Source organism: Hemiscyllium ocellatum, chromosome 4 (assembly GCF_020745735.1).
Source record: "Hemiscyllium ocellatum isolate sHemOce1 chromosome 4, sHemOce1.pat.X.cur, whole genome shotgun sequence".
In the NCBI taxonomy this organism is placed as follows: domain Eukaryota; kingdom Metazoa; phylum Chordata; class Chondrichthyes; order Orectolobiformes; family Hemiscylliidae; genus Hemiscyllium; species Hemiscyllium ocellatum.
In genome coordinates this window covers 4,314,547-4,341,019 of record NC_083404.1, presented here as the reverse complement: position 1 = coordinate 4,341,019, position 26,473 = coordinate 4,314,547, and the positions used below count along the sequence as shown (strand labels likewise).

The 26,473-nt window shown below is 47.7% G+C and overlaps 1 protein-coding gene across 3 annotated transcripts in view; it reads left to right on the top strand.

Moving 5' to 3' along the window:
- The first annotated feature begins 5,569 nt into the window (after positions 1 to 5,569).
- Positions 5,570 to 26,473, top strand: part of LOC132810512 (gamma-glutamyl hydrolase-like) — a 46,296-nt gene continuing 25,392 nt past the window's right edge. For 2 of the 3 annotated variants that reach the window (XM_060822668.1, XM_060822666.1), the window contains exons 1-3: positions 5,570 to 5,691; positions 19,742 to 19,850; positions 26,000 to 26,050. In XM_060822668.1, coding sequence (XP_060678651.1) covers positions 5,574 to 5,691; positions 19,742 to 19,850; positions 26,000 to 26,050 — 278 coding nt within the window. In that variant the 5' untranslated portion in view covers positions 5,570 to 5,573. The remainder of the gene's footprint in view (positions 5,692 to 19,741; positions 19,851 to 25,999; positions 26,051 to 26,473) is intronic. The other variant, XM_060822667.1, reaches the window with a different exon arrangement.

The window sequence follows — 26,473 nt, the reverse complement described above, 5'->3', positions numbered from 1 at the left end:
TTTACATGGGAGTGCAGATTTTAATTTTTTCCCCCACTTGGTGATGTAGTGATTGTAACACGGTCAGCCAGGTGGACCTCACAGTCAATGAGTTCCCTGATCACGGCTGTGAATCAGGGAGAAAGTGAGGTCTGCAGATGCTGGAGATCAGAGCTGAAAGTGTGTTGCTGGAAAAGCGCAGCAGGTCAGGCAGCATCCAAGGAGCAGGAGAGTCAAAGAGGACTCATGTCCAAAATGTCGAGTCTCCTGCTCTTTGGATGCTGCCTGAACTGCTGCGCTTTTCCAGCAACACGTTTTCAGCTGTTAATCAGGGAGCCCTGGCTGACAGATAGAAACAAGAGTGTCCCCCTCCAACTCTATTTGATTTAGTCCCTGCCCTCCCCTCCACTGTTTGATCACACAGCATTTGCCCTTTGATGTGAAGAGCAATGCTTGTCACTGACCACTCAGGTGTTTCCTTTCTTCCTGGTGGTAGAAACTGAATAAAGATTCGTGCACTTTGTGTCTCTCACTTTGTCTCACACCTGCGCATGCACACAACATGGGTGCTGGGGAAAAATAAGCACCACCGCAGTTAGGCGGTAGTGTGGGGGGTAAAGGGAAAAAAAACAACAGTGTCAGATATCCTAAAAATAAACAGGAGTGTCCCTACCCCCCCTCCCCACCCCCCCCCCTTCACTGTTTGATCACGCAGCATTACCCTTTGATGAGAAGGGCACTGCTTGTCACTGACCACTCAGGTGTTTCCTTCCTGGATGTAGAATATAAATAAAGATTTACACACTTGTTGTTCTTCACTGTGTCCAACACCCACACACACACACAACATGGGTGTCGGGGGAAAGAATAAAAATAAAGAGGAGTGTCAGAGGTTGTGGTCTCTGAGAGCTGGCCCTGAGGGAGCTGGATCAGTGTCAAGGACTCTCCACTTGTAAATAAAGGGGGACTTTGTGATGGGGTACTGGCCTCAAAAAAGGAAAAATAAACTAAACAAGAGTGTCAAACAGGATGGGCTGTCCTAGAGGTGGCCGGAAGGTGGGAGGGATGGGTGGTTGCTGGAGGGGAAGTCTATATTCTATGCACTGATTTTTTTTATCTAATTAGACTGTCTTATGTGTATTTGTTACTGTTTTGTGATGACTGAAAGTGGGATTTGAGGTTTGTCCTCATTTCCCTGACATCTGGTTGAACAGTGGGGTTTGAGGTCTGGCTTTGCTGCTCCTCTCCCTGATAAATTGCTGTTCCTCTGCATACAGCAGTTAATGTTAATTAGTTTGTGAAACATATTGTTCAATAATTTCTTTTTAAAACAGGAGTGTCAGGGGTTCTGTTTGCTCTGAGAGCTGCCTCTGAGGAAGCTGGATCAGTGTCAAGGAATTTCCAGGGTGTGCACTCTCCTGAATTCCGGCCCTTTGAGTTCTCACTCTGGGAGCAGAGCTCTAACTCCTTCATGTCTTTGTAGTTATGTTTACTCAATTATCATGCCTTTACATCTGATTCCAGCTTCTCCCTCTCAAACTGCAGGGTGGATTCTGTCTTATTATGGTCACTGCCCCCTAGGGGCTCCTTCACCTTAAACTTGCTTACCAAGTCTGCCTCTATACATCACCAACTCCAGAACTGTTCCCAAGTGGGCTCTACCTTAAGCTGCTTCAAAGAAAATCTCAGAGATAGTCCATGAATTCCTTTTCTTGAGTTCAGCTACCAACCTGACTCTCCCAGTTCACCTGTATATTGACGTCCCCCATGATTACTGGAATAGTGCCTTTTTCAAATACAGTAGTAAAGTCACTACTTCTGAGCCAGAAGAACAGATTACTTAGAAAACATCTTACAAGTTTGAGGAAAGGCTTTGGTGCAGTGTTAATGACCTTGCCTCTGAGCCAGGAGAACAATTTCTTAGAAAACATCTGACAAACTTGAAGGAGTCTCATGTGGCACGATGGTACTGCTCTGAGACAGAAGAATTGGTTATTTGGAAAACATCTTACAAGCTTGAGGGAGGGCTGCTATGGTGCAGTGGTAGTGACCTTACCTCTGAGCCAGGAGGTACCAGTTTAGGTCCCTCCCGCTTTAGAGCTGCTTCTAAAAACTTCTGAACACACGGTGAGGGAAATGTTTAAATGTTACCTTCCCTGAGCCATTTTCCAAGGTGCCTCTTTTAGTTTTTGCAGGATGCATTATTTCCGATGCTGTTTTATAATCAGTATTTGGAGACAGTCTTATCCAGAAGCTGTGTCCTCTTCGTTTCGGATAGCTTTCATTTCTTGCATCCCAGTAGTCAAGCAGCAATTGAATGATTGCAGTTTTCTCTGGGCAGACATGTACAGGGTGATTCTTACCTGAACAGGGCGGTCTTTACTTGGACTGTGTAGTCTTTACCTGGATAGGTGGTCCACACCTGGATAGTGTTATTCTTATCTGGGCAAATTGGTCTTTAGGACAGGATACTCCTTTCCTGAACAAGGTGGTCTTCACCTGGACAGAGTGATATTACCTGGACAGGGTGGTCTTTATCTGGACAAGGTGAATTTGCCTGGATCGGGTGGTCTTTACCTGGCCAGGGTTGTTGTTATCTAGTTAGGATTGTTCTTATGAAAGAATGATACACACCTGGACATAGGGGTTGTCACCTGAACAAGGTGGTCTTCACCTGAACAAGGTGGTCTTCACCTGAATAGGGCTGCTGTTATCTGAGTGGGATGGTCCTTAGGGCAGGGTGATCCACACCTGGACAAGAGGTCTTCACCTGAACAGGGTGCTTGTTACCTGGGTAGGGTGGTCCACACCTGGATAGGGTTGTTTTTACCAGGTTAGAATGGTCTTTAGGACAGGGTGGTCTTTACCTGGACAGGGTGGTCCACACCTGGACAGGGTGATCCACACCTGGATAGGGTGGTCTTTACCTGGACAGGGTGATCCACACCTGGACAGGGTGATCCACACCTGGATAGGTGGTCTTTACCTGGATAGGTGGTCTTTACCTGGACAGGGTGATCCACACCTGGATAGGTGGTCTTTACCTGGACAGGGTGGTCCACACCTGGATAGGGTGGTCTTTACCTGGACAGGGTGGTCCACACCTGGACAGGGTGATCCACACCTGGATAGGTGATCTTTACCTGGACAGGGTGATCCACACCTGGATAAGTGGTCTTTACCTGGACAGGGTGATACACACCTGGATAGGTGGTCTTTACCTGGACAGGGTGATCCACACCTGGATAGGGTGGTCTTTACCTGGACAGGGTGATCCACATCTGGATAGGGTGGTCTTTACCTGGACAGGGTGGTCCACACCTGGACAGGGTGATCCACACTTGGATAAGTGGTCTTTACCTGGACAGGGTGATACACACCTGGATAGGTGGTCTTTACCTGGACAGGGTGATCAACACCTGGATAGGGTGGTCTTTACCTGGACAGGGTGGTCCACACCTGGATAGGGTGGTCCACACCTGGACAGGGTGATCCACACCTGGATAGGTGGTCTTTACCTGGATAGGTGGTCTTTACCTGGACAGAGTGGTCCACACCTGGATAGGGTGGTCTTTACCTGGACAGGGTGGTCCACACCTGGACAGGGTGATCCACACCTGGATAGGTGGTCTTTACCTGGACAGGGTGATCCACACCTGGATAGGGTGGTCTTTACCTGGATAGGGTGGTCTTTACCTGGACAGGGTGATCCACACCTGGACAGGGTGGTCTTTACCTGGACAGGGTGATCCACACCTGGACAGGGTGGTCTTTACCTGGACAGGGTGATCCACACCCGGATAGGGTGGTCTTTACCTGGATAGGGTGGTCTTTACCTGGACAGGGTGATCCACACCTGGGCAGGGTGGTCTTTACCTGGATAGGGTGGTCTTTACCTGGACAGGGTGATCCACACCTGGACAGGGTGGTCTTTACCTGGACAGGGTGATCCACACCCGGATAGGGTGGTCTTTACCTGGATAGGGTGGTCTTTACCTGGACAGGGTGATCCACACCCGGATAGGGTGGTCTTTACCTGGATAGGGTGGTCTTTACCTGGACAGGGTGATCCACACCTGGACAGGGTGGTCTTTACCTGGACAGGGTGATCCACACCCGGATAGGGTGGTCTTTACCTGGACAGGGTGATCCACACCTGGATAGGGTGGTCTTTACCTGGACAGGGTGATCCACACCTGGACAGGGTGGTCTTTACCTGGACAGGGTGATCCACACCCGTATAGGGTGGTCTTTACCTGGACAGGGTGATCCACACCTGGACAGGGTGGGCTTTACGTGGACAGGGTGATCCACACCTGGATAGGGTGGTCTTTACCTGGACAGGGTGGTCTTTACCTGGACAGGGTGATCCACACCTGGACAGGGTGGTCTTTACCTGGACAGTGTGATCCACACCCGGATAGGGTGGTCTTTACCTGGACAGGGTGATCCACACCTGGACAGGGTGGTTTTTACCTGGATAGGGTGATCCACACCTGGACAGGGTGATCCACACCTGGATAGGGTGGTCTTTACCTGGACAGGGTGGTCTTTACCTGGACAGGGTGATCCACACCTGGACAGGGTGGTCTTTACCTGGACAGTGTGATCCACACCCGGATAGGGTGGTCTTTACCTGGACAGGGTGATCCACACCTGGACAGGGTGGTCTTTACCTGGATAGGGTGATCCACACCTGGACAGGGTGATCCACACCTGGATAGGGTGGTCTTTACCTGGACAGGGTGATCCACACCCGGATAGGGTGGCCTTTACCTGGACAGGGTGATCCACACCTGGACAGGGTGATCCACCCCTGGATAGGGTGGTCTTTACCTGGACAGGGTGATCCACACCTGGACAGGGTGGTCTTTACCTGGACAGGGTGATCCACACCTGGATAGGGTGGTCTTTACCCGGATAGGGTGGTCTTTACCTGGATAGGTGGTCTTTACCTGGACACGGTGTTCTTTACCTGGACAGGGTGATCCACACCTGGATAGGGTGGTCTTTACCTGGACAGGGTGATCCACACCTGGATAGGGTGGTCTTTACCCGGATAGGGTGGTCTTTACCTGGATAGGTGGTCTTTACCTGGACACGGTGTTCTTTACCTGGACAGGGTGATCCACACCTGGATAGGGTGGTCTTTACCTGGACAGGGTGATCCACACCTGGATAGGGTGGTCTTTACCTGGACAGGGTGATCCACACCTGGATAGGGTGGTCTTTACCTGTTCAGGGTGGTCCACACCTGGATAGGGTGGTCTTTACCTGTTCAGGGTGGTCCACACCCGGATAGGGTGGTCTTTACCTGTTCAGGGTGGTCCACACCTGGATAGGGTGGTCTTTACCTGTTCAGGGTGGTCCACACCTGGATAGGGTGGTCTTTACCTGTTCAGGGTGGTCCACACCTAGCCAGAGGGGTTCTCACCTGAACAAGGTGGCCTTGATCTGGACAGGGTGGTCGTCCCTTGGCCAGGGCCGTCCCTCGCTGTTGGGATGGTCATTGGGGCAGGTGTCTCCTTACCTGTCCAGGTGTGATGGTGCGCGCTGCGCATGCTCCCCGCGGTCAGTGGGCGGGGCCTGTTTCCATGGTGACCGGGATGGATGCTCTCCCCATGGCGGCTCCGCTCCTGGTGCTGTCCGTCTCCGTGTCCGTGCTCAGGGAGCACTGTGTCAGCGCCCGGCTCAACCAGAGACCCATCATCGGTAAGGACACGGCTCTGCCGGCCCAGGCCCAGGCCCAGGCCCCGGCCCCGGCCCCGGCCCGGGGACAGGGATAGGCCCCAGGACAGGGACAGGGCCCAGGCCCCAGGCCCCGGGCTCCGGGGACAGGGATAGGCCCCAGGACAGTCCCCGGGCTGGCAGGGGGACGGGGACGGGGACAGGCCCCAGGGACAGGGCCCAGGCCCCGGGCTCCGGGCTGGCAGGGGGACAGGGATAGGCCCCAGGCCCCAGGCCCCGGGCTCCGGGGACAGGGATAGGCCCCAGGCCCCAGGACAGTCCCCGGGCTGGCAGGGGGACGGGGACAGGCCCCAGGCCCCGGGCTCCGGGCTGGCAGGGGGACAGGGCCCGGGGACAGGGATAGGCCCCAGACCCCAGGCTGGCAGGGGGACAGGGACAGGGCCAGGGGATAGGGATAGGCCCCAGGGACAGGGCCCGGGGACAGGGGATAGGCCCCAGGCCGGCAGTGCGACAGGGCCCGGTGACAGGGCCCAGGATAGTCCCCCCAAGCCCCGGGATAGGGCTCAGGCCTCCCCGTCCTCCTGGGGCCTGCCCCATGGACAGCACAGAGTCCCTGGGCAGTCAGACCCACTGCTGCTCCTCAGAAACTGTCTGTGCTGTGTGTTTTGTCTGTATTTCCTGGGGGGGGGAAGGGGGGGTAGACCAGAGAATCTTTGGGCCCACACACTTCGAGCTCAGTTGGCTGGAAGGCTGTTCTGGGGAAGGGTCACTCCACCCGAAGCTGACCCTCCACCGACGCCACCCGACCCTGCTGAGCTGGATGGCGGGTCTGTGATGGCAACGGTTTGTGGGTTCAATTCCTGCACTGGCTGAGGTCACCGCGAAGAGCTCTCCTTCCCCTCTCCTGAGGCACACTGACCCTCAGGTTAAACCACCACCAATTGTGTCTGAGGTTAGGATGCCGGGACGGATAGAGATGTCGGGTCCCAGAGGTCAAGGGAGAGGTGGGATGGGCCCCTGGTGTCTAGTAAGCAGTGGGTGTGAAGCAGCCGGGTGGTTCCAGGTCCTGCTTGGGTGGGGGTTGCTGTGGTCTGGGAGGGTGGGGGGGAGATGTGTCAAATCCGAGGGGAAGAAGTGGGGGAATGATGGAACCTGTGGGAGGAAGCTGACGTTGAAGTACGTGCCAGATGGAGTAGGGTCTGGAGGCTGTAAGAGAGCTGAGGGAGGAATAGTTGGGATATGGTCAGGTTTTTGTTTGTCAAATGTTCGATTTGATCCAGCTTTCCTTAAATTGCTGCAGAATGTTATAAATTCACTGATTTAAATGTATGTTTTCTGAGGGTTCCAGGTGTAGTGGAATTACCAAGCAGAATCTTCAATTTCTCAGACAATTTCCTCAGGCTCTGCAGAAAACAGAAGGGGAAAATCAAATTTGTAAAGTGGATCTTTGGAAATTGTGTTCAAAATTGAGTTTTGCAGAAGTGATCCTGTATAGAACATAGAATGTTACAGCGCAGTACAGGCCCTTTGGCCCTTGATGTTGTGCTGACCTGGAGAACCAATCTGAAGCCCATCTATCCTACACTATTCCACTTTCATCCATATGTCTATCCAATGACCATTTAAATGTCCTTAAAGTTGGCGAGTCTACTACTGTTGCAGGCAGTGCGTTCCAAGCCCCTACTACTCTGAGTAATGAAACTACCTCTCACATCTGTCGGATGCCTATCACCCCCCCCAATTCTAAAGCTATGTCCCCTTGTGCTAGCCATCAGCATCAGGGGAAAAAAGGCTCTCACTCTCCACCCTATCTAACTTTTTGATTATTTTATATGTCTCAATCAAATCACCTCTCAACCTTCTTCTCTCTAACAAAAACAACCTCCCATCCCTCGACCTTTCCTCCATACCAGGCAACATCCTGGTAAATCTCCTCTGAACCCTTTCCAAACCTTCCACATCCCTCCAATAATGTGGTGACCAGAACTGTACACAATAGTCCAAATAAGATTGTGCCAAGTTTTGTACAGCTGCAGCATGACCTCGTGGCTCCGAAACTCAATCCCTCTACCAATAAAGTCAAACACACCGTATGCCGCCTTAACACGGTAAAAACAATGACTGCAGATGCTGGAAACCAGATTCTGGAATAGAGTGGTGCTGGAAAAGCACAGCAGGTCAGGCAGCATCTGAGGAGCAGTAAAATTGATGTTTTGGGCAAAAGCCCTTCATCAGGAATACAGGCAGAGAGCCTGAAGGATGGAGAGATAAATGATAGGAGGGTGGGGGTGGGGAGAAAGTAGCATAGAGTACATTAGGTGAGTGGGGGTGGGGATGAAGGTTATAGATCAGGGAGGAGGTTGGGCGAAGGTAGCAAAGAGTACAGTGGGTGGATGGGGGTGGGATGAAGGTGATAGGTCAGAGAGGAGGGTGGAGTGGATAGATGGAAAAGAAGATAGGCAGCAGGGGTGAGGTGGGGGAAGGGAAATGAGGAAACTGGTGAAGTCCACGTTGATGCCCTGGGGTTGAAGTGTTCAGTGGCAGAAGATGAGGCATTTTTCCTCCAGGCATCGGGTGGTGAGGGAGTGGCGGTGAAGGAGGCCCAGGACCTCCATGACATTGGCTGAGTGGGAGGGGGAGTTGAAATGTTGGGCCACGGGGCGGTGTGGTTGATTGGTGCGACTGTCCTGGAGATGTTCTCTAAAGCGCTCTGCTAGGAGGCGGCCAGTCTCCCCAATGTAGAGGAGACCGCATCGGGAGCAACGGATACAATAAATGATATTGGTGGATGTGCAGATAAAACTTTGGATGTGGAAGACTCTAACACATCCCTAAAGGGCCTTGGATGGAGGTGAGGGAGGAGGTGTGGGCGCAGGTTTTACAGTTCCTGCGGTAGCAGGGGAAGGCAGCAGGATGGGAGAATGGGTTGTTGGGGGGGTGTGGACCTGACCAGGTAGTCACGGAGGGAACGGTCTTTGCAGAAGGCGGAAAGGGGTGGGGAGGGAAATATATCCCTGGTGGTGGGGTCCGTTTGGAGGTGGCAGAAATGTCGGCGGATGATTTGGTTTATGTGAAGGTTGGTAGGGTGGAAGGTGAGCACCAGGGGGTTTCTGTGCTTGTTACGGTTAGAGGGGTGGGGTCTGAGGGCGGAGGTGCGGGATGTGGACGAGATGCCTTGGAGGGCATCTTTTACCACGTGGGAAGGGAAATTGCGGTCTCTAAAGAAGGAGGCCATCTGGTGTGTTCTGTGGTGGAACTGGTCCTCCTGGGAGCAGATACGGCGGAGGCGGAGTAATTGGGAATACGGGATGGCATTTTTGCAGGAGGTAGGGTGGGAAGAGGTGTAATCCAGGTAGCTGTGGGAGTCGGTGGGTTTGTAAAAAATATTGGTGTCAAGTCGATCGTCACTAATGGAGATGAGAGGTCCAGGAAGGGGAGGGAGGTGTCAGAGATAGTCCAGGTAAATTTAAGGTCAGGGTGGAATGTGTTGGTGAAGTTGATGAATTGCTCAACCTTCTCACGGGAGCACGAGGTGGCGCTGAAGCAGTTATCAATTTAGCGGAGGAAGAGGTGGGGAGTGGTGCCGGTGTAATTACAGAAGATGGACTGTTCTACATAGCTGACAAAGAGACAGGCATAGTTGGGGCCCATACGTGTGCCCATGGCTACCCCTTTGGTCTGGAGGAAGTGGGAGGATTCGAAGGAGAAATTGTTAAGGGTGAGGACCAGTTCGGCCAAACGAATGAGAGTGTCGGTGGAAGGGTACTGTTGGGGACGTCGGGAGAAGAAGAAACGGAGAGCTTGGAGGCCCTGGTCATGGCGGATGGAGGTGTAGAGGGATTGGATATCCATGGTGAAGATGAGGCATTGGGGGCCGGAAAAACGGAAGTCTTGGAGGAGGTGGAGGGCGTGGGTGGTGTCTCGAACGTATGTGGGGAGATCCGGGACTAGGGGGGGATAGGACAGTGTGGAGGTAGGTAAAGATGGGTTCAGTGGGGCAGGAACATGCTGAGACAATGGGTCGGCCAGGGTGGTCAAGCTTGTGGATCTTGGGAAGGAGGTAGAACCGGGCAGTGCGGGGTTCCCGGACTATGAGGTTGGAAGCTGTGGATGGGAGATCTCCTGAGGTGATGAGGTTCTGTATGGTCTGGGAGATGATGGTTTGGTGATGGGGGGTGGGGTCATGGTCGAGGGGGCGGGAGGAGGAGGTGTCCTCAAATTGGCGTCTGGCTTCAGCGGTGTAGAGGTCAATGTGCCAGACTACCACTGCGCCCCTTTTATCTACTGGTTTGATGGTGAGATTGGGATTGGAGCAGAGAGAGTGGAAGGCTGCGCGTTGTGAGGGTGAGAGGTTGGAGTGGGGGAGGGGGGTAGACAGGTTGAGGCGGTTAATGTCTTGGCAGCAGTTGGAAATGAAGAGGTCGAGGGCGGGTAATAGGCCAGCGCGAGGTGTGCAGCCTTCTTAATAACCCTATCAACCTGGTTACAACTTTCAGGGATCTATATACGTAGACACCAAGATCTCTCTGCTCATCTACACTACCAAGAGTCTTACTATTAGCCCCGTACTCTTTATGACTGTTGCTCCTTCCAAACGTTATCACCTCACTTTTCCGCATTAAACTACATTTGCCACCTCTCAACCCAGTTCTGCAGCTTATCTGTGTCCCTCTCTAACCTGCAACATCCGTCAGCACTATTCACAACTCCACTGATCTCAGTGTCATCCGCAAATTTACGAATCCGTCCTTCTATGTCCTCATCCAGGTCATTTATAAAATTGACAAATAGCAATTGCCCCAAAAAGTATGTTGTATTCCTGAATGGAATGTTTAATTGTAAATCAGAAAGTCTTGTTTTTCAAATAGCTGTTTTATTTTCCACTGACTTCTGCATCATCAGGTTGTAAGTTTGCTTGCTGAGCTGGTCGATTTGTCCTCAGACATTTGTCACCATGCTAGGTAACCTCATCAGTGAGTCTCCGATGAAGTGCTGCTGTTCTGTCCCGCTTTCTATTTCTCTGTCTTGGTCTGTTGTGGTGGGTGATATCACTTCTGGTTCTTTTCCTGAGAGGTTGGTAGTTGGGGTCCAAATCGATTTGTTTGTAAATGGAGTTCCGGTTTGAACGCCAGGCCTTTAGGAATTCCTGTGCATGCATTTGTTTAGCCTGTCCCAAGATGGATGTATTGTCCCAGTCGCATTGATGTCCCTCTTCGACTGTGAGTATGGATACTAGTGGTAGTTGGTCATGCCTTTTGGTGGCTAGTTGGTGCTCCTGTATCCTGATAGCTAGTGTCCTCACTGTCTGTCCAGTATAATGTTTGTTTCAGTCCTTGCAGAGTGTTTTGTATGTGACGTTCGTTCTGCTGGTTGTTGGCACAGGGTACTTTAAATTCATCAGGAGCTGTTTCAGGGTGGTGGTAGGTTTGCATGGTACCATGATGCCTCTGGCCGGAGTAGTCTGGTTGTCATTTTCACGGTGTCTTTAATATATGGCAGGGTGGCTAGAGTCTCTGGGCGTGCCATGTCATGTTTAGGTCTGTTGTGTAGAAATCAGTGGACTGCGCTTATCGGGTACCCTTTGTTCCTGAATACATTGTGCAGATATTTTTCCTCGGCTTCTCATAGTTCCTGCAGTGCTGCTGTGTGTTGTGGCTCGTTTAAATAATGTCCTGTTTGTGGGGTGTTGGGATGATTGCTCCTGTAGTTGAGTATCTGGTCAGTGTGTGTGGCTCTACTGTAAATGTTGGTCTGCAGCTCTCCATTGGCTTTGTGTTCTATTGTGACATCTGGGAAGGTGAGTCTGCTGTTGGTCTATTCCTCTTTGGTGAACTTTATACCAGTAACGATATTGTTTATGTGGATGTGGATTTCTTCGAATTTGTCGTGTTTCATGATGACAAAGGTGTCATCCACATAGTGGTCTGAAAGGGCTGGCTTTATGTTCTAACCTCAGCATAACTGTGTTGTACAGGAAAAACACAGCAGATCAGACAGCATCTGAGGAGCAAGTGCCTGATTCCTGATGAAGGGTTTATGTTATGCCAGAAGTATCTCCTCCTCCTCGGATACTGCCTGATCTGCTGTGCCTTTCCAGTGTCACACTTTTCAACACTGATCTCCAGCATCTGCAGCCCTCGCTTTCTCTTTGAGAGGTCCATCAGTGTGAATGAATGGTGAAGCAGACTTGATGGGCTGAATGCCCTAATTCTGCTCCAATATCCTCTGTTCTTTTGGTCTTCTCCACCTGAAACAAGCTGGCTATAAACCCATCACCAACGTCCTACCACAAGATCCAACGCCTCCCTTCTCCCCTGGGACCTGACACCACTCTGGAACACAACAACCCCACCCAGTCAGTAGCTGACCCATCCTTGCTCTGGGCTCAACAAACCCTGTTCCACACCCCCTCCCCCCCCAATATCCTCCTGGCCTCCTACCACTCTGGCACCCTAACCTCACATTGCGTTATGTATTTCCCCTCTCACAGGAGCTATCAACATAACCATTTGTGATAAGCATGAATGACAACGTATTCATTTTGACAGTAACTGCAGATACGTTTATACAACTCAAGAAGCTGTACCTTAATGGTAGGTGCGAGGTCAGCAAGAAATGGTTTCACCATCTGACACTCCCTCATTTAACTCCGATGTCCTGATTCTGGGCTGTCCTCAAAATTACATGCATGTCAGGATTCAAGTTAGTGGTTGAGAGAGTGGAAGCAAGTGAAAAATTTTTTTTATCGTCACTGATTTCTTGTTGTTCTACCTGACCAGGTTACCCATTTTGGTTGTCTGAAAGGGGAAAGGCACAGAGGATGGGGAGAAGGAAGAGATGCATGCTCATACCATCTGTAGCTTCTAAATCCAAGAAAAAAAATGTGCAAAGGGAAGGTAGATTAGGTATGGTCATCCTCGATGTTTCAGCCCAATGGTAGTCTCAGCCTCAGCAACAGCCATCCCACATTGACACTGATTGTAAATGAGTGATAGGAGGGTATGATGAATTGAACAGTGTCAGAGGCTAATAGTACAGTTGTTACGATGTGGTATTTGAAAACGCATCCAATGACCTTGGTCACTTCTCGAAGCACTGCTTCTACATCTGACATTGACACCTCACGGTCATCTCTAACCATGCCTTCAAACCATGTGTTTAGAGGGCCATTTGTCCCCCAGCGGATGAGGGACATTCTCCTCCTTCAGCTTGCTGAAGAAAATACTATCATCTTTAAAAACAAAACTTAGACCCTGCACATCCCTACGTTATGCCACACTTCAATGTTTCTCAAGTCTGTCACTTCTCGGTGGCTCCCTTACACTTCCTCCAGCCACAGTCCAGCACCCCTTTAATAAGGTACAGGCTAGTCATAGAGACATACAGCATGGGAACAGACCCTTCGCTCCAACTCATCCCAACCCAATCTAATCCTACCTGCCAGCACCTGCTCTATTTCCCTCCAAACCCTTCCTATTCGTATACTCATCCAGATGCCTTCTAAATGTTGCAATTTAGTTGCCCCTTAGGTCTCTCTTATATCTTTCCTCTCTCACCCTAAACCTCTGCCCTCTAGTTCTGGACTCCCCCACCCCAGGGAAAAGACCTTGTCTATTTACCCTATCCATGCCCCTCATGATTTTATAAACCTCTATAAAGTCACCCCTCAGCCTGCATGCTCCAGGGAAAACAGCCCCAGCCTGTTAAGCCTCTCCCTATAGCTCAAATCCTCCAACCCTGGCAACATCCTTGTAAATCTTTTCTGAGCCCTTTCAAGTTTCACAATATCCTTCTGATAGAAAGGAGACCAGAATTGCGCGCAGTATTCCAGAAGCGGCCTAACCAATGTCTTGTACAGCCGTAACATGTCCACCCAACTCTTATGCTCAGTACTCTGACCAGTAAAGGAAAGCATACCAAATGCCACCTTCACTATCCTATCTACCTGCGACTCCACTTTCAAGGAGCTATGAACCTGCACTCCAAGGTCTCTTTGTTCAGCAACACTCCCTAGGACCTTACCATGAAATGTATAAGTCCTGCTAAGATTTGCTTTCCCAAAGTGCAGCACTTCGCATTTATCTGAATTCAACTCCATCTGCCACTTATCAGCCCTTTGGCCCATCTGATCAAGATCCCGTTGCAATCTGAGGTAACCCTCTTCGCTGTCCACTACTCCTCCAATTTTGGTGTCATCTGCAAACTTACTAACTGTACCTCTTATGCTCACATCCAAATCATTTATATAAATGATGAAAAGTGGTGGACCCAGCACCGATCCTTGAGGTACTCCACTGGTCACAGGCCTCCAGTCTGAAAAACAACCCTCCACCACCACCCTCTATCTTCTATCTTTGAGCCAGTTCTGTATCCAAATGGCTAGTTCTCCCTATATTCTAACCTTGCTAACCAACCTCCCATGGGGAACCTTGTCGAACGCCTTACTGAAGTCCATATAGGTCACTTCTACTACTCCTACCCTCATCAATTCTCTTTGCTACTTCTTCAAAAAATTCAATCAAGTTTGTGAGACATGATTTCCCATGCACAAAACCATGTTGACTATCCCTAATCAGTTCTTGCCTTTCCAATTAAATGTACCTCCTGTCTCTCAGGATTCCCTCCAACAACTCGCCCACCACCGACATCAGGCTGACTGGTCTATAGTTCCCTGGCTTGTCCTTACCATCTTTCTTAAATAATGGCACCATGTTAGCCAACCTCCAGTCTTTCAGCACCTCACCTGTGACTATCGATGATGATACAAATATCTCAGCAAGAGGCCCAGCAATCACTTCCCTATCTTCCCACAGAGTTTAGGGTTAATCTGATCAGGTCCTGGGGAGTTATCCACTTTTATGCGTTTCAGGATACCTAACACTTCCTCCTCTGTAATATGGGCATTTTTCAAGATGTCACCATCTATTTCCCTACATTCTATATCTTCCATGCCCTTTTCACAGCTAGTTTTAAATAGTACCAGCTAACTTTAATCAGGCTTGTCTGTCACTATTATGGTGTTTTGCTATTTTCAGCAAATCCAAAGCATGGTTGACTCTAGCTGGCTGGATGCTGAAATCATTGGACGTGGCGTGCTGTTTACATTTTAAGCAATAGATGCAGCTAAATAGTGTATCACAATTCCTTGCCCATTTTTAGGGCTATTAAAAATAGCCTGTAAAGGTGTTATATGCAGCATAATTAGGGATATAATAGTGCTACACAGACTTATCTTTAGATTAGATTACTTACAGTGTGGAAACAGTCCCTTCGGCCCAACAAGTCCACACCGACCCGCCGAAGCACAACCCACCCATACCCCTACATTTACCCCTTTACCTAACACTATGGGCAATTTAGCATGGCCAATTCACCTAACCTGCACATCTTTGGACTGTGGGAGGAAACCGGAACACCTGGAGGAAACCCACACAGACACGGGGAGAACGTGCAAACTCCACACAGTCAGTCGCCTGAGGTGGAAATTGAACCCGGGTCTCAGGTGCTGTGAGACAGCAGTGCTAACCACTGTGCCACCGTGCTGCCCACGGTGGCACATTCTTTGGGACAAGGCAATGTCTATTCTTTGGGACAAGGCAATGCAGTTGGGTGCATGTCGTTGTCTCTGTTCTGCACCCAGAAATGTAAAAATTGTAGGGCAGAATTCCAAACTTGCAGGTCCTGGACTTGCTTGCATTGTCCAGACTTAAAAATAGGAGAGTGAACCTGCAAGAGGGGCTCACCTGGAAAGACTCTGAAAGTAACTGGGAGTGCTTTTAAAAGTGTTTTGGCACACTTATTAGAGAGTGTTGGCCACAATTTCATAGAAATGCCACACGACTAAGTGACCTGTGCACAAAAAAACTACCTGTAGCAAGAATGGGTGCAGCAGTGACATTGCCTCTGGATCAACAGGAAGGTGGAGCTCGGGCTGTGAAGAGGGCAAGTTGGGCACTGTCCCCTCTCTCAGCTTTGGGTTGGACTCCTCCAGACCCCTGAACAGGGACAGGAGGCTGCCTGGCAGACTGCCCATTGCACCCGTCAATTTCTTCTGCAGGACAGTCACTTGGCCACGTGGCATAAGGCAGCCAGTTGTCAAACAGCTGTTAAAACTGTTTACCTATCTTTAACTCCGTCTTTCCAGAGATGGCTAATTGTTTTCAATTCCTTTATAACAGTTTGCCTCTTTTATCTCCGAGTTAATGCTGATTCTTTCAATCCCAGCAAAGTTATTAAGGTTCTGAAGTTTATATTGACACAGTATATTGTCCTGTAGAGCACTTTATTAATCAAATTGATTACTTGCTGCTGTCAGACAGCTAACTGTTGCTGGTGGTGACTCAGTGCTGGCATGATTTCCTGAAAAAATGGAATAAAACCTGTTGGCTGAATTTCCATTAGTTCTGCCTTCAAGCCCATTTCAGCCTCACGGTCAGGAAGTTTCATCCAATATTTACGGATCATGTTAGTGCTGTTAAATAGTGAAGGTTAGTGGTACTCAAATCGTTCTGATGTCTACGTCTAGCGTTTTTGTGCCAGGTGGAATGAGGCTGTTCTCCTCCAGAAGATGCAGAGGCAGCAAACCACCAATCCCAACTCGGATGAGCACAGTGCCTCATGTGACTCAGTATATCACAAGGAGTCGCTGTTGACATCTGCATCTTCACGGTGTAGGACTGTCCTCCCAGTGAAGCAGGTGGGCACATATTGCCAGTCGCTGGTGTCCCACAACACTGCATCCCTGACTCCTGACATCTTGTCTGATCACTTCTCCTCCAGGAAAGAAGGCAGAGAGGTGGAACTGTTAAGAATGGCATGTTTTCAGAACAGTAAAGACAACGTTTGGATACAGTGATCCACGATGTGCTGAACAGGAGAACCCTGAGAGTCAAACACCTAAAAGTGACAGGTCACTCAGACGTCTTGACGTCTCAGATCTTCCTGGCCTATTGTCTTCATGTCAGAGAGGCCACACTGCTGCAGATCACTTCCTTAGCATCTTCCTACCAAACCTCATAGAGTCATACAGCACAGAAAAGGCCCGTTGTCTACGCAGATCATGTTCCTGAACTGAATAGTCTCAATTGCCTGCATTTGGCCTATAACTAAACCGTTCCTATCCACGTACCTGTGCAAATGTCTTTTAAATGTAACTGTAACATGATGTAAGATTGGGTGGTGCAGGCATTGTTGATGATGAGCTGACTCGGGACTGATGGACTCTCTTTAAGCAATATCTTTCCTTTTATTTTCTCTTATTCTTAAAACTATTCAAAATAGAGCCAGATTGTGGCAACAGTGGAGAAGATTCTCACTGTATTTTACTGTTTTTCTCACTGTAAAAGACATGTGATAATAAAATTATTCATTCAACTCCTGTCCTCAGTGCTCTGACCGATGAAGGCAAGTGGACCAAATGCCTCCTTCATTCTCCCAAAGGGCTGTGAATCTGTGAAATGCTGGGACAGTGAATGAATTTAAGGAGGAGTTAGACAGATTTTTAATTGGTAATGGGTTGAAGGGTTATGGGAGTAGGCAGGAAAATGGGGTTGAGAAACATATCAGCCATGATCAAATGGCGAAACAGACTCAAAGGGCTGAATAGCCTAATGATGCCCCTGCAGCTTACGAACTTATGTTATACCTCCGACAAAGGGTCAGTTAGACTCGAAATGTCAGCTCTTTTCTCTCCTTACAGATGCTGCCAGACCTGCTGAGATTTTCCAGCATCCAGAGTAATTTGCTTTTATTTTTGCCACCTCCATTGCCCCATTTACCTGTAACACCACTTTCAAAGGACTATGTACCTGCACCTGTAGATGTCTCTGTTCAACAACACTCTAGAATGATGGGGGAAACGTCTGGCAGCATCTGTGGAGAAAGAAATAGAGTTTATATTTTGAGTCTGGTATGATTCTTAAGAACTATTCTTCGTTTATGATGAAAAGTCAGACCAGATCTGAAACATTAACTCTGTTTCTTTCTCCACAGATACTGTCAGACCTTGAGTTTCTCCAGCGTACTCTGTGTTTCTTTCACATTTCTAGGATCAGCAGTATTTTACCTTTAATCAACCATGCCTACTCAGTCAAAGGTACAACCTTCCTTTCAGCTCTTAGGAGAACTCACTTCACTGCAACCCCTCCTCTCTCTTGGATAAAACCCCTGATAAGCATTGGAGAGCTGGGGATGAGTTGTCCCATGTTTCCGTACCGTTGCTGTGGGTGCTGCACCTTAAGTCTGAATTCTGGTGAGGCTCTCGGAGGTATAACATAAGTTCGTAAGCTGCAGGGGCATCATTAGGCTATTCAGCCCTTTGAGTCTGTTTCGCCATTTGATCATGGCTGATATGCTTCTCAACCCCATTTTCCTGCCTACTCCCATAACCCTTCAACCCATTACCAATTAAAAATTTGTCTAGCTCCTCCTTAAATTCATTCACTGTCCCAGCATTTCACAGATTCACAGCCCTTTGGGAGAAATAGTTTCTCCTCAACTGTGTTTTAAATTTGCTTTCCCCCTTATCCTAAAACTGTGACCTCTCGCCCTAGAATGCCCCACAATAGGAAGCAACTACATGTCAATTTTATCCATAACTTTTATCACCTTGAATATCTTAATTTGATCTCTCTTTTTTTTTCTTCTAAATTCCAAAGAGTAAAGGCCTAAACTCTTCAATCTCTCTTTGTATGACAAGCCCTTCATCTCTGGGATCAATCTAGTGAACCTTCTCTGAACTGCCTCCGATGCCACTACACCTTTCCTCAAATAAGGGGACCAAAACTGGGCAACATGATCCTTTTAATTTGAAAACCTTCCTTTACAAAGTGGCCTGTTCATGCCTGTTCTCTCTAATTAGTCAAGAAGACCAGAGAGAGGCTCTTAGTTGGATTGCTCTGGTAAAGAGCAGTTCGGAGACCTAATACTCCAGCAACTGGATTTTGTCACCCAAAAATAGATGCAGCATCAGCAGTCGTGTAAATTGCCTGATTATTCATTAAATCTCAGCATTGCTGAAGAGATGTGTTTGGACATGATTAATACCCTTGAATATTAACTTCCAATAATTTTGGCAGGCAGCGACTTATGAAAAGAAAATTGGTTCACAAGGTTGCACCTTTTAAAATTGGAACAAATTTGGATAATGAAGACTGTTAGCTTCCCTTTGTGCAAGGTACCAAGTCTCCAGCTTACACAAGATCAAACATGAAGCAAAACCTTCAAACGTTCAGTCCCTTTGAGCAGAAAGATGGTTTGTGAATTGTAAAACCTAGTTCACTGTAGGACGGTATTTTTGAGCATACAAACGTGATAATGACTTTGATAGTTTATTTTGATGGACATGATTGCAAAATTATCAAAGCCCTCCTACAAAGCTGCTTTTCTGAAGCACTGTGTGGTAGATCTGCCCAAAATTAGTGCCTTTGCCAACATTTATGGAACAAAATAATAAATACTGGCAGGTCTGTTCAAGGATGTCCCAGAGCAATCCATTGAAAATACTTCATTTCAACTCTATGACCAAGTGCAAGTTGTGTATAATATACTTATTAGTTTTGGTGCACCCAGTTTGTCCACTCCAAAAGGTTCTGGACCCTGAAGAACTGTAGAATAATAAATAAATTTCCTTTCACTCATTTTATCAGCTGCATCCATGATCCACTTGTCACGCGTTAAGAATTGTAAGTTTTCTGTCCTGCATTATTAAAATTACTTGTGAATTTTAATAGTTCTAACATTTTCTTCTTTGTTCCCCCATTCCTCACAAAGGCTTGTGAATCTTTAGAATTCCCTTTCTCAAAAGGTAGTGGATACAGAATGCTTAAACAATTTTGAGGCAGGGGTAGATAGATTCATGAATACCAAAGGGATGAATGGTTATTGGGATGTACAGGAACATGGAGCTGAGATTAAAATCAGATTGGACATGCAGGATAGAGAGGCGGGGTAGCCTCGTGGTACAATGAATGGGATTTCTAATGGTCATATTCATGCAATGAATATTCTGTGCAGAATTCCTATTATACAAAATATGACATATAAATGTTTCTTTTTTATGTTACTATTTGCTAAGGTGTGCTGGCTCAGGAATCAAATAATGTTATTCCATTTGGCAAGAGCTATATTCCTGCTTCGTATGTGAAGATACTAGAATCCGCCGGGGCAAGAGTGGCACCCATAAGGTGGGTTTGGACTTGTGCTGATTCACACTTTATCCAACACAGAACTCATTTCTTTGTAAGTGATTGAAGTTTATTAGACTGTTTACCTGCAGTAGGAACACTGGGTCAGAATTCCTGTTAGACTTACTCTGCAACCAGAATTTCCCTACAACTTGCCCCTCAGCAGAACTGGGCTGACCACAAGGAACCTCCCCTCAAGCCCCTGCAGTGGGCTTCCTGCAGAGTGAAGGCTCGTACCATTGTGCCTCCTCTCCCATTCCCCTCAGTCAGGCCTGCCACACTGCCCCAACCAAATCCTCCTCCCCCTCAGTCAGGTCCGCTACACTGCCCCTACCAAGTCCTCCTCTCCACCGCCCCCACCCAACAAATGGTTATCAGGCGATGTGAGGCCATGAGGACGTGACGACTTACTGATATTATCAGTGGACAATGACCCAGGTAATGTGCTGGGGACCTGGGTTTGAATCCCACCATGGCAGGTGATGGAATTTGAATTCAGTAAAAATTCTGGAATTAAGAATCCGATGATGAACATGAAACCACTGTTTATTGTTGGAAAAACACATTTGTTTGACTGATGTCCTTTAGGGAAGGAAACAGCCATCCTTACCTGGTCTGGCCTACGTGTGACTCCAGACCCCCAATAATGTGGTTGACTCTTAACTGCCCTCTGGGCAGCTAGGGATGGGCAATAAATGCTGGCCTAGCCAATGAATTCCACAGCCTGTGAATACATTTTTTTAAAAAGGCTGCAATTTCAGCAGTGTCCAATTTTCAGAGACCACATTCCCTTCATATAGGAACAGAACTCTGACCTTTACTGATGACCCAATAACCATAAAATCAGCTTGGAACTTGCTTGCCCTTTAACCTTAAGCACTCTTCTCTGATATTTCAGTTTGAGAGTGGGGCCACTACCTTTACATAAAATTCTGGCCTCGCCACTCAAAGCTGGAACTTACGGACTGGAATTCTTCATCAAAACATTTTCTTCTTTGTTCCCCCATTCCTCACAAGGTGGAGACATGGCGGTCATTGTTATTGATGACCCTTCTCCAGTCCCCATGGAGATTGATGCATAGTATTTCTTCAAGTCTTCTGCCATTTCCTGAAACCCTATTATTTCCCCAGTCTGGTTCTCTCAAGGGGCTATGTTCCCTATTGCCTCTCTTACTACTTATAATTTTAAAGAAGCTCTTTCTGTCCATGTTTATGTCACTGGCTAAGTTGATTCCATAGTTCATTTTATTTTGGGCCATTTTTGTTGGCTTCTTAAGCTTTCCTAATCATCTGGTTGATCAGTCCTCCTCTTTACAATATTGCATGTTTCTTTCTATTTGATACTGTCCTTAATTTCCCTGGTTAACCTTGGTTAGTTTATCCTCTCAGTGGAATCTTCCTTCCTCACTGAGACGTATCGTTACTATGAGTCATGAGCTATTTCTTTGACTGTCTGCCATTATCTTTTCTGTTAAGCTCCTTTCCCAGCCCATTCCCATTACATGTGCCCATGTAATTGCACTTATTAGGTTTAGCACAGTTGTTTCTGACCTAAATTTCCCAATCTCCAATTGAATGCTAAATTCTACCTTGTTGTCACTGTTTCCCAGGGAATCTTTTAATCTGAGATCATTTATTCAATGTGCCTTTTTACACATTTCCAGGTCCCAAATATTTTGACTCTTGCTTGGATCCACAACAGACTATTCTGGGAACAAGGTCGAGAGTGTGTTGCTGGAAAAGCACAGCAGATCAGACAGCATCCGAGGAGCAGGAGAATTGACATTTTGGGCATAAGCCCTCCCTGATGAAGGGCTTATGTCAAAACTCTGATCTCCAGCATCTGCAGTCCTCACTTTCTCTTATTCTGGGAACAAAAACGGAAGTTGCTGGAAAAGCTCAGCAGGTCTGGCAGAATCTGTGAAGAGAAATCAAAGTTATGGTTTCTGATCCGATGACCCTTCCTTAGAATGATGATAGCTAGGAAAATGTCAGTTTACGTGCAGAAGATAGGGTGGGAGAGGGGGTAAGTACTAAGTGATAGGTAGTGATAGAGCCCAAAGAGAGAGAAGAACAGTTGAACAGACAAGGCAGTTGATGACGATTTGGCTGGGAGGGCGAATAGCTGTTAATGGAGACTGTTAGTGGCTCACAATAGATAGTGTGTAATGGCAGACTATGTGATAGCAAGGCCTGGTATGTGTGTAGGGGCTAGGACATCAGAGAGTTCAGGCCCGAAAATTATTGAATTCAATATTGAGTCCAGAGGCCTGCAGGGTCACCAAGTGGAAAATGAGGTGGTGTACTTCCAGCTTATGCTGAGCTTCACTGGAACCCTGCAGCAAGCCTGAGACAGAGATGGTGGCCGGGGAACAGGATGGGGTGTTAAAGTGGCAGGCAATTGGAAGCTCAGGGTCATTTTTGCAGGCAGGACATAAGTGTTCTGTGAAGCGATCACCCAGTCTACACTTCATTTCCTCAACATAGAGGAGATCCCATAGTGAGCAGCGAATGCAGTATACTAGATTGTGGGCAGTGCAGGTAAAGTGCTGTTTCACCTGGAAGGTATATTTGGCCCTTGGATACAGAGGAGGGAGGAGGTAAATGGTCAATGTTACACTTTCAACAGTTGCATGGTAAGGTGCCCTGGAGCTGGGGCAGTGTTGGGAATGAAGGAAGAGTGGGCCAGAGTGTCCTGGATAGAACAGTCCCTGCGGAAGGCAGACAAGGGAGGGGACGAGAATGTGTGTGTGGTGGTTGCGTCTCACTGGAGGGGGTGAAAATGGCGGCTAATGATCTTTTGGATGTGGATGCTCGGTGAGATTTTAGGTAAGGGCAAGGGGAACCCTATCGCTGTTGCAGGAGGGAAGTGAGGGGTTGAGGGTGAAAGAGTGGGAGATGGGTCCCAGTTGAGGGCCCTGTCAGCAATAGTGCTGGGGAGTCTTTAGTTGAGGAAGAAGGTGGATATTTCTGTTGAAGTTGGCCTCGTTGGAACATTTGTGATGGAGATGGAGGAAGTGAGCTAATGGGTTGGAGTCTTCACAGAAAGGAAAGTGCGAGGATGTATAGTTCAGGTAGGGAGTCGATGAGGTTATAGTGGATATTAGTGGCTAGTCTAGTCCCAGAAATGGAAACAGGTGTTGAGGAAAAGAAGGAAGGGAGGAGTCAGAGATAAACCAGATGAAAGTGAGGGTGGGGTGGAAATTGGAAGCAAAATCTATGTACTTTTCCAATTCCAGATGAGAGAGGAAAGTAGCACCAATTGTATTATCAGCACACCTGGAGAAAGATTTGTGAGCGAGGGTCAGAGTGGGACTGGACTAAGGAATGTTCCACGGCCACCCACAAAGAGACAAGAATCGCTGGGGCCCATGTGGGTACCCACGGCCACCCCTCTGACCTGAAGAAGATGGGAGGAGATAAAAGAGAAGTTGTTGAGGGTGAGGATGGTAGTGGTGGGTGGGGATGGTTCAGGCCGTTGCTCCAGGAAGATGCAGACAGCCCTGAGACCGTCCTGGTTGGGAGATGGATATATAAAGGGAGCCTGCAATCTGGGGGAAATTCTGAAACTAGTATAAAGCGCCAAGGGAGTCGTGATGTATGTGGGCAGGGACTGGACTAGGGGAGAAAAGACCGAGTCGAGGTAGGAAGAGATGAGTTCTGTGCAGGAGCAGGTATAAACAATAAACCCGGGCAATCCTGTTTCTGGATTTTTGGAAGGAGGTAGAAGTGAGCTGTGCAGGACTTGGGGACTATCAGCTTGGCAGAGTCAGGGGAGATCACCTGATGAGATGAGGTCAGTGACTGCAGTTGATACAATGGCCTGATGTCCATGGTGGGGTTATGAACCAGGGGGAGATAGGGGCAGGTATCTGACAGCTGGCACTCAGCCTCTGCAACATAGATGTCAATACACCAGACAACAACAGCACCACTCTTATCATCAAGCTAAATAACAAAGTCAGGGTTGGATTGAAGCACACAGAGTGCAGTCAGTTTAAAGGGAAATACATTGAATTGGGTGAAAGGGGCAGAGAGATTGAGGTGACCAATGTCACGTTGACAATTCTCAGTGAACAGATGGAGTGCAGGTAAAAGGCAGGAGGGTAGGGTGTAGGTGGAGGGAGAGTGTTGGAGCTGGGCGAAGGGGTCTGTGGGATGGGGGGAGGACCCTTCTCCATAGAAATGTGCACGGAGGCGAAGACGACGGCAGAAGAGTTTGATGTCATGTCGTGCCTGAAATTCATTAAGGTGTGAACACAGAGAGATAAAGCGGAGACCTTTGCTGAGTATAGAACATTCAGCATTGGACAGCAGAAAGTCAGGAGGGATGGTGAATACCTGACAAGACGTACGGTTGGGAGAGGGGATGGAGACAGAGGGAAGGGAAGGGGCAGGGAGGAAAGTTCCAGAGGGCCATATGTATCCCTGAGTTGTCGCAGTTGTGGGCCTTGATATCTGAAAGGAAAAGAAATAGTTTCTTGTTAGTGTGGCGAATGAGCCAAAGGATGAAGTGGAACTGGGGAGTGGTGCAGCCCTGAGCCAGTGTGTTGCAATGCTGTTGGTGAGAGAGGTCGAGAGTATGGGGTTGGAGCTGCACTCATCCAGGCAAGTGGGGAGTATTTTGTCACTCTCCTGACTTGTGCCTTATAGATGGTAGACAGGCTTTGGGGTGTTAGGAGGGGAGTTACTTGCCGCAGTACTCCTAGCCTCTGACCTGTTCTTGTATCTATGGTAGCTTGAGCTTTACCTGCACTGAAGATGTGTCAAACCCTATCTGAATGGATTGATTCAATTTTTTTAAAAGCGAATGTGAGACCTGCAGAATGCTAGAGATTAGAGTCGAGAGAGTGGTGCTGGAAAAGCACAGCAGCTCAGGCAGCATCTGAGGAGCAGGAAAGTTGACATTTCGGGCAGATTCCTGATGAAGGGCTTTTGTTTGAAACATCAACTGTTCAGCTCTTCAGATGCTACCTGACCTGCTGTGCTTTTCCAGCACCACACTTTTGCTTTTTTTAAACACTCATGTCCAGCTATATCTGATTGTCCATGCTGGTGACCTCTCTTTCCCTGATGTTGGGCATCAGTGGAGTTGTCTGAGACATCACGGCACTCCCAGTAAAGATGAAAATCTCAGTTTCTCTCGAAGGGTGCCTGTGCAAATGCTGACAGAAGCGTTAACATTTCCTTTTGCTGCTGCTCCACAAGTTTCTTTTATTATCTATGACCTTAACAATTCCAGTTTGGGATGCTTTGCATCCTCCACTGCTACTTCTGCCTGCAACACCTTATTCCATTCACATACGATGCATTCTCCCCATGTGACAGTGGTTTCATAGTCTTCATTAGAATCTTAATTCAGATTCATATTGTGTTATATTCCACCATATGGATTTGAACCCAGGACCCAAGAATCTATTTATCTCTACCTAGCAAGTGGTGTTGGAGCTGCAACCATACAGGCAAATGGAGGCCTGTGTACACAATCCTGATTTTGCCCTTCTTTATGCTAGGAATGTTTTGAGGCCTTATTAAACCGATATTCGGAGATCTCACCAATGTGGCGGTATGTTTTGATTGTCACAAAAGATTTTCTCCTTTAACTTGCGTACCTCTATCAGTTTCATTTCCTGCTGCTTCTCTTCTGCCTGTAATGTGTATGTGTGAATGTCCAGAGTAAGTCGCATGATAAGAAATCCAAGACAGAAATATTTTCCTGCTAGCAATTTTCACAAACTGATCTCAGTCACACAGTTGAGGAAATTTTTTTTGAATTGTTACTGTCAAAACTGATGTTTCATGAATTTTATCATTCAACATTTCTGAACTCAATAACTTTCTGGATTGACAACTCATGCAGATCCCACATCTGTTTTCTAAAGGCAAAGGTAAGGCTGCAGCAACTCCGTTACAGGTTGTAGAATTTCTGAGACAGCAGCTTTTGGCCTCAGTCTCTCATTGATTGCCTACATCCAAGAATTTTGAGCAGGCATCTTCCAGTTGCTAACTCGTCTAAAATTTGACCTGTATTTTAGAATGGATGTAACTCTGACATAAGCTTTTCACATCAAATTTCAATTCCATGTACCGAGCTCTTGCACAAGAAAATCAGTGTAGAATTAAATACTTTTGTTTTAAATTTCCTAAAGCACGAAACTAACAGAGGCTGAATATACGGAGCTGTTACATTCCATAAATGGGTGAGTTATACAACTGATTGGAGTTTACTACCATCTTTTTCATAAAAATAAGTAAACGTTAGCGAGTTTTGAGAAGATCTATAGCTTAGGATGTAGGTTTGCTCACTGAACTGAAAGGTTCTTTTTCAGATGTTTCGTCACCATACTAGGTAACATCTCAGTGAGCCTCCGGACAAAGGTCTGTTGATATTTCCTGCTTTCTATTTATGTGTTTGCGTTTCTTCGGGTTGGTGATGTCATTTACTATGGTGATGACATCACCACAGGAAATGACATCACCAACCCAAAGGAACCCAAACGCATAAATAGAAAGCAGGAAACATCAGCAGACCTTTGTCCGGAGGCTCACTGAGATGTTACCTAGTATGGTGACGAAACATCTGAAAATGAACCTTCCAGCTCAATGAACAAATCTACATCCAT